Below are 12,326 nucleotides of genomic sequence, written 5' to 3' on the forward strand. Positions count from 1 at the left end.
TTTTAATTTAATAACTAGTTCAACAAAAAACAACTAATTATATTTATTTATTTATATTTCTATTTAATTTTGAATATAAATCCATTGATTATTAATTTGTTGAAAATGAGTTGGTTTCCAATCTTTTTGTTGGGGGAGTTTAGCTTTTTCTTTTTGATCGATTTTACTCTTTTCTTTGTTGACATTTTTTGGGTTGCCTGCTGCCACTGCTTCAAAGACTGGGTTCCATATTCTGTTGGAATCATTTTCAGGGAGGTTGGGTGGGAGGATGAGTTGGCCGGGTGTGAGTGCCGGTCGCTGGAGGAAAGTTGTAAAGTCTTTGGACGAGTGAGTCGAGTTGATCAAGAGTTCCTGGTCCCAGGTACCCTTGATTTTCTGGAGTTTCTCGGTACCTTTGTAGAGTGTTGCCTCGACTGCATTGTACGACCCAAACAAAAGTGGTTTCTCGAGCAGAGTAGTCTTGACACGCAGGTCATTCTTGTTGTTGGTCAGTTCAGTGTCACCGAAAAACTCTGCAAACTGACGAAACACACGTATGGCCATCGGTGCCAACGAACATGTATACACCTCGTTGAAACGATCAAGTTTGATAAGAGTATCACCATCATTGATCAGTTTAACATAGGTACCCATAAAAATACACTTAAACTCTGTGGTACTGGTCACAGTGATACGTGATTCTTTGTGGTACGATATGTGGCAGCTGATGGCCGGTTGAATCTTTTCGGAAAAGAAGTGGACTTCAGTGGGGTTACCGTCGACGCCAAATTGGCGATGACCCTGGTACGTCTCACCGAGGATAGGGTTGAGTGGTCGTTTAGTAGTCTCCTCTGGCAAATGTAAACAACTCATTACGAATCTGTACACTTGCAACATACGTTCCTTTTCATCGTCGATTTCATTTGCTTTGATGAGTAGGTCGAAATGAGCAGTTGTTGTCTCATTGCAGTATGTCAAGAAACTCTTGGGTAACACCAATGCGCCCGGACATGGTGCATCGGTAATATCAGAGCCTATCTTTGCCTTTTTCAAGACCGATGTAATCAATGAAAATGTTGATTGATTATTCTCTTCATCTGCCATTTCAACTTCCGATGTTGTTATTCCTACTTGCTCTTCTGACATTTTCTATAGAATGTAGTATAGTATATTTATAAGGTATAATAATAACAAATACAGTTTGGGTTATCTATTTATCTTTATCTCTATTATTCAATATTATTGAATTATGAATGTATGTATGTTTATCCATTTAATTTATCATCCACCCCCTTCAAAAAAGGTTGATACAATTAAATTATTATTATTTTTATTTTTGAGAGAGGGTGTTGTGTGGTTGTTTAACCACATTGTTGTGATCATCACCAATCACCACCACATTATTATAATTGGAAACTAGGTAGCATATGTGCACACCACCCACACATAGTATTCCAACAAATCGGATGACATTTAATGTTATTGGCTATTTTTTGATGATGAGATCACATGTGAGTTGAGTAAGATTTTTTAAAAGTTGATTAAAGATAGATGTAAGATGTGAAGTGAAGAGAAGTTGTTTGTTGATTTATTAATGTAGTTGGTTGTTGTTTTTGTTGTTGGTGTTGTCTTGTTTAAATGGATTTTTGGAAATGGATTGGTTTCCATACTTGTCCACTTGTCAACATCTCTTTTGCTTTTCTTCTTTGGTGTTCTTTGTCTTTTCTTTTGATATGTTTTTTGCAATTCCAGTTTTAGCAGCATTAAACAGATTTCTCCAAACACGATCTGAATCACTTTCTAAGTCGGTCAATAGGTGGTTTGTTGATTACTACATTTTCTGTTCCTCCATCTCCTTCTCCTTTACTCATAAATAAAGAGTATACATTATTTTGATTATTATTAATTAATAAATGACCACTCCAACATCCTTTAATTTTGTTTAATTTGACCACGCCAGACGATAGCTTCGATACAGTCACATGCACCATAGATGAGTGGTTTATCCAATTAAGTTGTTTCGATTCGATAGTCGTCTCAATCATTATGTAATGTTGTCTTGCCAGTACTATGAGAATTGACGAAATAAACGTATTGCAACAGGTGCAATATTTGATCTGTACACTTGATCGTATCGATCAAATCGAATACACAAATCACCTTCAAATGCAAGTCTAACAAAAGTACCCATAAAAGTACTCCTCACAGTCAAACTTGCATTCCCACTAATTCCAACATCCCTATTATAAATTATAGGTACATTTATTCCAACTATGTTAGTAATCTAATCCAATAATAATACTATATTATATTATACATACGAGGATGATGATTTACTTGTTCAGCAAAAAAGAATACACGGTGGGCTGCACATGATCCTTCTTCTTGATGCTGATGATAGTTATGATAGTCTACATAACCTTGAAAGGTTTCACCTAGGATTGGATTACGAGGTTTCTTGGTAGCACCATTGAATTGGATTAGATTGGAGATGAGGTAGCAATATACTCGTAACATTCGTTCTTTTGGACTGTCGGTATCGTTGGCTTGAATCAACATGTCGAAATGAGAAGCATAGCATTCTGAAATGATGGTCAAGAATGACTTGGCGAGTACTAAAGAACTAGGGAATGCTATCGATGTTAGATCAGCTCCATAACTAATCTTTTTAATCAACTGACATGGTCGATGTATTTGAATTCTCTTGTTCAACATCCATTTCATTCATTCAAGTTTAAGAATAACTAGATATCAATATTGTATTATAATATATAATATATATATAAGAGGGCCGCCCTCTTCAAAATCTTCCATATTTTTCATTGTTAAACACCACACACAATATTAAATGGATCGTGTTCATTCTAGCGAAAATCATTTATCTCTATCAATCATGTTTATCGGAACTTGTAGCTTCGATGATCATTCTAGCTACACTAGGTATGTATTATTTTGTCTGCTTGTATTCTATACTTCTTACAGAGCAAGGTGTAGAGAAGAGAAGTATGGTGAAAGCTGTGTGTGAATCTATCAATCCCACTCTCACCCCAAACCTTTACTTTTTGATAATCATCGTCGACAGTAATGCTACCCTGCCATACCCCCCAAAAACACTAATCACCTCTTCATTCTACTTATATACACTCCCTCTCTTTTACTCTTTTCTTTTTAGTGTACAATGATCAATTATTCACACTCACTCTGATCATTCATATGCATGTGATATTACAGAGTGCCATGTATCAGTTTATCTATTTATACACTTTGGATGGAACTAACTGTGAGATAAATGAATGAATGAATGAATGAATGAATGAATGAATTGATCAATGCAATCATCATAACAGACAACTATGTTGATTGATTATGATTCTTTTATGAAACCAAAAAAGCAAAAAGAAAGGATTAAATTATTTATTCATATACTCTAGAGTCAAATTTAGAAAAGATTAATAATATAAGAGTCTGGAAGATCACCTAAAATGATTAGGATCATTTCACTCATTTTAGTATTATTTATATCAACTAGTTATGGTATGTTAAAGATCTAAATAAGTTGTTAATATATTTAACACTTGTTTTATTTATAGCTGGATGGGGATTTGGTGATTTATTTGGTTGGGGTAGACAAGAAGATGAAATACAGGTAATTAGACCAATAAGAGAACACAAGAATGTATTTTGCCAATTACGAGACTCTTTAATTGGATGTGAAAGAGACAAGGAGTGTCAATGGGTACCATTGAAATCATGTTGTTCGAGTTGTGCGACAAAAGGTGTTTGTGTCAACATTCATCATGTCAATCGCAGTTGTCCACATGAACCAAAAAGTGTTTGTGTCACTGACCTTGTTCGTGATAGACAAGCCTTTCAATTGGTATCCACTAACCCTATAGACCTCGAGCCATACGGTCTAACAGAGGTCGTTCCAAGTAAAATGTCATGTTGCGATTTGAAATGTGAATCTCAAGGAAAGATTTGTGGACTTGGACAAACCACTAAATGTCTTGATCCCACCAACCCATGTTGTCGTATGTCGGCAGTCTGTATCGACGATCCAAAATACACAACCATCGCATCGACCGTCGCAAGTACCACTTGTTCATCAATAGGTACTACCACTGCAACTACAACTGCTTCAACCGTTGCATCTACAACTGAAGCTGAAACTATGTTCTCATCGATTGCAGTCACTACAATTGGTCAAGTTTCAACTGCATCGACCACTGCATTTATTACAAGTAAATATATTCTATCTATATCTTAAAAAAACTATTAATTAATTAATTATTTTTTAGATGTGCAATCAACTATTGCTAGTACTGTAGCATCTACAACCGCATCGACTATTGTTTCTACCATTGGGTTGATTGATACTGGTTATTCTATTGGCATTGTCACCACCACTGCTTCAACTATTGCCAGTACAACAGGTAAATAATAATATTTTCAGCTTAGTAAAATAATAATATTAATATTTATCCTTTTATTTTATTTTGATGCTACTGTAGCATCAACGACTGGATCTACAATTGCTTCAACTACTGCCAGTACAACCGCATCAACCACTGCAACAACTACTGCTAGTACAACAGGTAATATAAATCATTTAAATAATCCTTAAAGGCATAGACCTAACATATTTTTGATCACAATTTAGCTAGAACAACTTCCGCTGCCACTGCGTCAGCCACCACAACATCAACTCCAACTACTACCACTGCTACCACCACCACTGCAGCCACAACAACGTCAACTCCAACTACTACCACGGCACCAGCCACAACAACATCAACTCCAACTACTACCACTACTACCACGGCACCAGCCACAACAACGTCAACTCCAACTACTACCACGGCACCAGCCACAACAACATCAACTCCAACTACTACCACTACTACCACGGCACCAGCCACAACAACGTCAACTCCAACTACTACCACCACCACTGCATTCATTACAACGTCAACTCCAACTACAACAACGACTACAACTACTACCACGGCACCAGCCACAACAACGTCAACTCCAACTACTACCACGGCACCAGCCACAACAACATCAACTCCAACTACTACCACTACTACCACGGCACCAGCCACAACAACGTCAACTCCCACGGCACCAGCCACAACAACATCGACTCCAACTACTACCACTGCTACCACCACCACTGCAGCCACAACAACATCAACTCCAACTACTACTACAACAACAGGATCAATCCCATCAACCAGTGCTAGTACCACTGCTACCACGGCACCAGCCACAACCACATCCACTCCAACTACAACAGCTTCTACTACAGCTACTACCCTTGCCTCAACGATTGCTACTGGTAACAATGGTATTGTAACTACTACAGCTACTACAACAGCATCTACCACAGCTACTACCCTTGCCTCAACGATTGCTACTGGTAACAATGGTATTGTAACTACTACAGCTACTACAACAGCTACGACCCTAGCTACGACTATTGCCGATTTATCATGTATGTATACTCGAGAGAGAGAATGACATTGTCCCAATGGCAATTTAATTATTTAATTATTTATACTTTTTTAAATATTTATTTACTCATTTAAAGCCGGTATACCTCTTACAACTTTGTATTTAACGACTGATTTTATTGATACTACAATTGGAAATGGTGTTACGATTTGTAAGTACCACAATATGATTGATTTAAAAATGTTATAATACACTAATAGATATATGTTGGATTATATTTTTAGCCTCGACGATAACAACAACGGCAACGACCACTGCAACAAGTATAGCCTCTACAACAGTTACAACATCTCCACCATCAACTACGGCTGCGCCAACAACTACTACTGCACCAACCACTGGAACTGCAAGTGCTACGACAACTGGTGGTACTACAAGTGTAAGTGCATCAACTACAGCTAGTACAATTGCCACAACAATAGCTTCAACATCTGCTACGACTACTGCTTCAACCACGGCTACTACAGCGACTACAACTGCTAGTACTACCGCCTCTACTATTGCTACGACTATTGCATCAACCTCTGCTACAACAACAGCTTCAACAACAACAACAACTGGTGCAACTACAACTGGTGCAACTACAGCAAGTGCAACTACTACAGCCAGTACTACAGCGACGACTGCTACCACAACAACTGGTGTCACTACAACTGGTGCAACTACAGCAAGTGCAACTACTACAGCAACAACTACAGCAACAACTACAGCAGTCAGTACAACAGGAGTAACAACTGGTAATACCAATTCATCCAATTTCTGTGGATCTCAAACAACTGAAGGTGATTGTAATGGTTACAATCCAATGTGTGAATGGCTTAATTTCCCATGTTGTTGTGGATACACTATTGATGTTTGTGTCTACAATCCACAGTATGAAACCGATCCGATTTGTCGTACTGATCTTCATTGTGAAATCGATCCACGAACCAATCAAATTTGTGAATTCTGGACCCATTGTACTCCAGGTTGGGAGATTTACGAGATCCCTAGAAAGACATGTGCCGAACTAGGATGTGAAGCTCAAGGATTAATCTGTGAATGGAGACAGACAGTTCCTTGTCTTGGTACAAGATGTTGCTCTCAACATCCAGTCTGTGTTGATGACTATGGCGGACCTATTATCACTGAATATGGTGATGATATGGATAAATACAAGCCATATGCCGACACGACCACTGGTGCTCGCGATCGGTCTGGCCATGTCGATCCAACCCCCTTCCCAATTGCTCCACGGGACTATCTCATGCCCGTTCTCGATGAAATACCATGCGAGCAACTATTCACACAGTCAAGTTGCGAATTCAAGAGACCACTTTGTGAATGGCAGACGTATCAAGGTTGTTGCGGCATCGAATCACGATCAGTGTGTGTCCATAACCCAGACCCATGGAAATATTGCTCCAATACAACTAGTTGTATGAAGTATAGTGCTACTGGACAGATCTTCGAGATAGATTCTGGAAACTGTCGTCCACAAACGGGTTGGGAGGAATTCACTCCATTTGTTGGTAACTGTAGTTCGCTTGAATGCGATAAATTGGGGATGCGATGTGTACAAACTCTGGTCACTGATTGTTCTGGGACTTCGTGTTGTCAACCATCACCTATTTGTGCACCATACGACAATACCAAATCCATCTGTGAAATAGAGTCTGGCATCAGTATCAATCATCATCATGACAATCATCTCAAACCTCCTTACCATGATCCCAACCACCATGATAACCATCATTATGGACATATCTGTCACCAAGAACATACATGTGAACATGTCCTATGTCCAAAGAACACAGCCTGTCATCATATTGGAGGTCACTCTACCTGTGTCCCAATCAAACCACATCACGTTGATGATATTTGTTCAAAGGTTTATTGTCCAACCGGCACCAATTGTCATCTCACAGAAGATGGATATCCAATATGTCTCGACTATGACAAGGAACTTGATCACCATCACCACACCTCCACAGCATGTGATCCAACATGTCCAAATAATATGAATTGTATCATTGTAAATAACAAACCTCAATGTATATTTAAATTTACCTAAAATCAAACAAACAAACAAGCACCAATCAAAAATAATAATAATAATAATTCCGCTGATTTTTTTTCTATTATAAATCTAATCTAAAAGTAATAAAACAAAAGTAAAAAATATTAAATCTTAATTCTTTTTTACTCATTCTAAATACTCGTGATTAGTGATTTTTATATCCTATTCCCTTTAAATTTGAAATAGAAATGACAAGTAAATTTATATTTGGTTCTGTCCAAGCATAGTACACTACTATTACTCTTCTTTTTCTTTTTTATAAAGATTCACCTAAAAAATTCATAGAGGAGGTAATAAATGTCCTCAAGGATACCTGCAGAGTTGGACTACCACGGAATATGGTCTGTTGATCAAATCAGTATAATTTATTTTGATGGAGAATACAAAAAATCTAAAGATGAAATATATGAAGGTCTGAAATTTTGGAATACCTGAAATCTATTGCCACACCAAGTATGTATTTCATGAAATAAATCGAAGATCTTCTATATTAGAAAGAATTCTATTGAAATTTAGATACAAACCTCCAACCCTCAAAGACACAAACAATAAGAAAATAAGGAGAACAAAATGATATTGACCATTTGATATCCACGTTTCGGAATCCAAAAACAATTTGTACAGGTAGAAAAACAATTTGAAAGGGTAGGAAAAAGATTAGAGAAGCAAGAGGATCTTATTCTTAGTGTACGTATCAAACAAGGGTTCTAGTAGAATGGTGCAAAATAATAGTATAATTTTTTGTAAAAATAAATAATTGATTTATTGACAATATATAAAAGAGGTTTCATTGATATTAGTTCCAAAAGGAGGAGTGACCAATATCAAGTCATTATAATTCATTGTTGACAATAATCCAATCCATCTATTCCATCTATTCTTTTAATAAAAATCTTTCTATTCAAATATGAATTGCGCTGCTTTGCATTCATTCTATTGAATTAAAATTATTACTTGTATTATTATTATACTCAAGAGAGATAGGTAATAATACTGGGAAATGATGTTTAACAAAAAATTAATTATAATTATTTTGAAAATATAAATATTTGGTTTTGGTTTGGTATTGGTTTGATTTGATTTGTTTTGTTTTGTTGTCTACTATTTAAATGATTGTTGTTGTTATTTTTTGGTTTGGGTAAATATTTTTTTCCAATTTGATTTACCCATATACTACTATTATTGATTTCAATATATATATTGGATGATCCATTCTTTTTTTTTAAAAATTATTATTTGGTAAAACATTAATAATATTTAAATTATCTACGAGATAGGAGTAATTTTCAGATTGAGGTTTATCACTTGCTTTAACCTTGCCGATGATCCAAGCTGGTTGTTTATCGATTTCTTGCATGTCGTCGATAAATGCCTGAGCCTTGTCGGCAGGCAAGGCAACCAACAGACCACCACTCGTCTCTGCACTCATACCCTTGAGGAGGTTGTAGTTGTAGTTTAGAGTGGCGTCAATCTCTACCATGCCTTGCATGATTGGCAACGTGTCAATTTCAAAGTAGACTGCTGCGTTTTGGTTCTTGGCCAAATTCATCGAGTGTCCCAACAGACCGAATCCAGTGACATCGGTACATGCGTGTGCACCGTGTTTCATCATCATTCTTGCACCGGTTCTGTTGAGACGTGCCATTGAGTTTACAGCATATGCCCAACACTCGATAATCTGCTCACGAGTGACTACACCAGTGATACGCTCCCATTTCTCTGGGAATCCTTGTAACCATTGATGTGCGTTGGCACACACCTGTGTTCCTAGTGGTTTGGTCAACACCAATACATCACCAGCAACAGCTCCAACTGGCATGATAAACTCGTCCTTTTTAACCACAGATGTTGCTACACCTCCAATAATAGGCCATGGATTCTTTACAGTTTGTCCACCCGTTATATTTGTTCCTGCAATCTTTGCATTATCTAAAGAATAAAAGAAATAAAACAAATTAATAAACAATAAGAAGAATCATTAACGTTGATGTAGATATATACCATTAAAACCATTGATCATTCCTCTAGTACTCCAAGTTCTTTGTTCTGGGGTCATATCGGTAGAACCTGCCAAGATCATCAACATATTGTCACAATCTGCAATACCAAAGGAATAGAGATCTGATAGTACGTTTGCACATGCTATCTTACCCATAAGATAAGGATCATCACAATTTGGGAAAAAGAACTAAAATGAATTGAAGTTGAATTGAAATGAATGAATGAATGTTAATGTTTGAATTGTTTTAAATGTATATGTATATATGTATGTTACATACATCAGTAGTAGAAACCATAACTATATCATTAAACTTTGTAGGCACAACAGAACAATCAAAACCAATACCTGAACCAATACCCTCAAGAAGGGAGAGCAGCTCCTTCTGAGGGATCTTACAACCTCACCCTTTTAATTTTGTAAAGTCTGTTAACTTGCAAAGTAACTCTTCTTGTTTACTTCCCATTCTTTCTCTTTCTATCTTTAATACAAATAACTAAAAGCGACGGTGTATCTGAACAATGAATGATGAATCTTATGTTATCGGTTTGAGGGTCCGCATCAAAAAAAATTCGATTATTTTTTTTTGATTGAGATGAACTTGAACTTCAAGAACAAAGGAAAGTACGAACGTTTATTATTTTATTTATTCATATACATCTTCTTCTTGTTCTTTGTTTTTAAATTCTCCAAAGAACGACATTACTGGTTCGCCAGTCTTTGGGTCTCTGTTGAAATTGAAACCTTTGATTCTCGAAAGTGCATTCTTTTTGGCTCGAGCCACCAAATTCATGGCTCTATTGATTTCAAGATTGATCTCTTTATAACGTTGTAACAACATGTAGTCATAGCCATCGGAAAGATAGACGGTTCCTTTAGAGACTGGCTTTAAATGATTGGGGTGGTACTTTTTGGTTCCAGAGTGACCACAGACTAGGAGCTTGACAGTGGCAACCTTGTGTTCTAGATGTTGATGATTGTATTTGGGTTTATACTTTGCAAGTCTAAGTGTTTGATTCTCTCTCCAGTATCTGTAATCTTCTAATGATACACCATAAAGAAGGTTGGATAATGGTTGTAAAATATCTTCTTCATGATCGAATTCATAGGTTGTCATGACAGGGGGGGGGGGGGTTATTATTTATATGTATATGTATAAGAGGAAGAAGAAGTATTTGTTGTGTAAAAAGATGATGATAATAATGAATTAGGGTGACCAACAAACTAGAGTTTTATAGCTATGCTTTCCCCTGTCAGTCGGATCATCAACAACCCCACAACGCTACGGTCAGTCATCCAAAAAAATCTCAACTATGAGTTTGCTGTTTGTTGTGAGCATGTATCTCTTTCTCTCTATCTCTATACCCTCCTTCTCAGGGATCTTACAACTTGCAAAGTAACTCTTCTTGTATACTTCACATTCTCTCTCTATCTCTATCTATCTGTATCTTATATAACTACAGCGAGTATTTGAACAATGATTGACTATGGTCCTATGTTTGTATTTGGACACCAAAAAAAAATTCAAAACAATTTTTTAGAATAGAATCTTTTGATTGATCTTCACAATTGAAAATAAATGATTGTCAATGTCGTTGTTTGAATATTATGTATTACCTTTGTCTTGTAAATCAAGTACCTTAACTTTTCTTATCTCTATTTCTCTCTTTCTCTCTCTTTTTTTTGAACAAAATCTGAAGAATGAAAAAGTGAACATCAAATGTGTGATTTTTTGTTTTATGATATTTATTTATTTAATTAAAATAAATATAAATAATCCATATTTACAATTAATGGATACTATGTTTGTATTGGTTGGTCCATCACCATCATAAGAAATATATAAAATAATAATAAAAGTAATTAATAATCAATATGATTTAATTCGCTATTTTCACTCCAGCAAAGAAAACAAATTTTGTTATCTTTCCAGAACCAAAGATATCTTTGGTGAAAGAGTAACCATTGATACTCTTCCAATTTCTCTTCTGACATTCTTGAGATTTTGTTCGACTTGGTTGATTGCATGTTGATACGTTGAAATCTATCACCTTTGATGTCATAGTTGATAAAGATGCAGTCATCAACTGGTGGTTTGTCTTGACTGACTATTATACTTTTATATTTGTTAGAAATTGAACAAGTAAAATGCAGAGACACGAATACAGGTCGACGCAAAGACAGAGAGATATTATTTTTTTTTTTAGTATACACAATTATTTTTTATTTTTCCAAGTGCTTGTATTTCTCATTCTAAGGCTTTTAGGACGTGTACCTTCACCAAAGAATACAAATTCTGTTATCTTTCCTTTTTGGTCTCTTGTCACTTGGATTCCTTTTACTTCTTCTCCCATTTGTTCTGTGACATCATGCAAAGTATCAGTGGCTCTTAACATTGCCTTGTTGATCGATTGGAATCGACCACCATTGATGATTGTATCGATATGAGGAGCTTTTGGTGGGTCGGCTTTTTTGAAATGGTTCTGATGGTACTGTTTGGGAGAGTCACCAGTCAAATGGGAGACCAATAATTTGGTCTTGGCAGCTTGGTGTTCTAAAAGTTGATGGTTGAACTTGGGTTTGGTCTTGTTCAATACTAGTGGGGCTCTTGGTCCCATAGCGATTTGTGTAGCGTCTACCCAGTATTGGTAATCTTCAGTTGGTACTCCTGTAAAATAGGCATAGGCTTCAACAACATGTTCGTCACGTTCATAGTGGTATGTAGTGGTAGTAGTGGTGGCAGCAGCGGCGTTGGCTTTGGTGGTAGACATG

At 36.4% G+C, this 12,326-nt stretch overlaps 4 protein-coding genes across 4 annotated transcripts; 1 reads left to right on the plus strand and 3 right to left on the minus strand.

Annotated features, from left to right (window-relative positions):
* Positions 1-63: 63 nt before the first annotated feature.
* Positions 64-2,698, minus strand: osbB (oxysterol binding family protein; the record flags this gene model as incomplete). The annotated part of the gene is made up of 5 exons (XM_004350034.1): positions 64-1,128; positions 1,650-1,704; positions 2,103-2,250; positions 2,301-2,638; positions 2,661-2,698. 5 exons carry the CDS (start codon positions 2,696-2,698, stop codon positions 64-66), a joined length of 1,644 nt encoding a protein of 547 aa, XP_004350084.1.
* Positions 2,699-3,461: 763 nt separating this feature from the next.
* Positions 3,462-8,107, plus strand: DFA_11142 (uncharacterized protein; the record flags this gene model as incomplete). Its single annotated transcript, XM_004350035.1, has 9 exons — positions 3,462-3,513; positions 3,570-4,220; positions 4,278-4,412; positions 4,491-4,574; positions 4,640-5,476; positions 5,573-5,647; positions 5,721-7,529; positions 7,820-7,845; positions 8,072-8,107. The coding sequence occupies 9 exons, from the start codon at positions 3,462-3,464 to the stop codon at positions 8,105-8,107; spliced, it is 3,705 nt and encodes a 1,234-aa protein (XP_004350085.1).
* A 670-nt stretch (positions 8,108-8,777) lies between these two features.
* On the minus strand, positions 8,778-10,671 carry selD (selenide water dikinase; the record flags this gene model as incomplete). Its single annotated transcript, XM_004350036.1, has 5 exons — positions 8,778-9,484; positions 9,557-9,743; positions 9,835-9,854; positions 9,993-10,035; positions 10,213-10,671. The coding sequence occupies 5 exons, from the start codon at positions 10,669-10,671 to the stop codon at positions 8,778-8,780; spliced, it is 1,416 nt and encodes a 471-aa protein (XP_004350086.1).
* A 1,099-nt stretch (positions 10,672-11,770) lies between these two features.
* Positions 11,771-12,325, minus strand: DFA_11144 (uncharacterized protein; the record flags this gene model as incomplete). The annotated part of the gene is made up of 1 exon (XM_004350037.1): positions 11,771-12,325. The coding sequence occupies one exon, from the start codon at positions 12,323-12,325 to the stop codon at positions 11,771-11,773; it is 555 nt and encodes a 184-aa protein (XP_004350087.1).
* Position 12,326: the final 1 nt, after the last annotated feature.

The sequence above is a fragment of the Cavenderia fasciculata genome (assembly GCF_000203815.1).
Source record: "Cavenderia fasciculata unplaced genomic scaffold Scf_EUAJFUG02HR96I-5, whole genome shotgun sequence".
Classification (NCBI taxonomy): domain Eukaryota; phylum Evosea; class Eumycetozoa; order Acytosteliales; family Cavenderiaceae; genus Cavenderia; species Cavenderia fasciculata.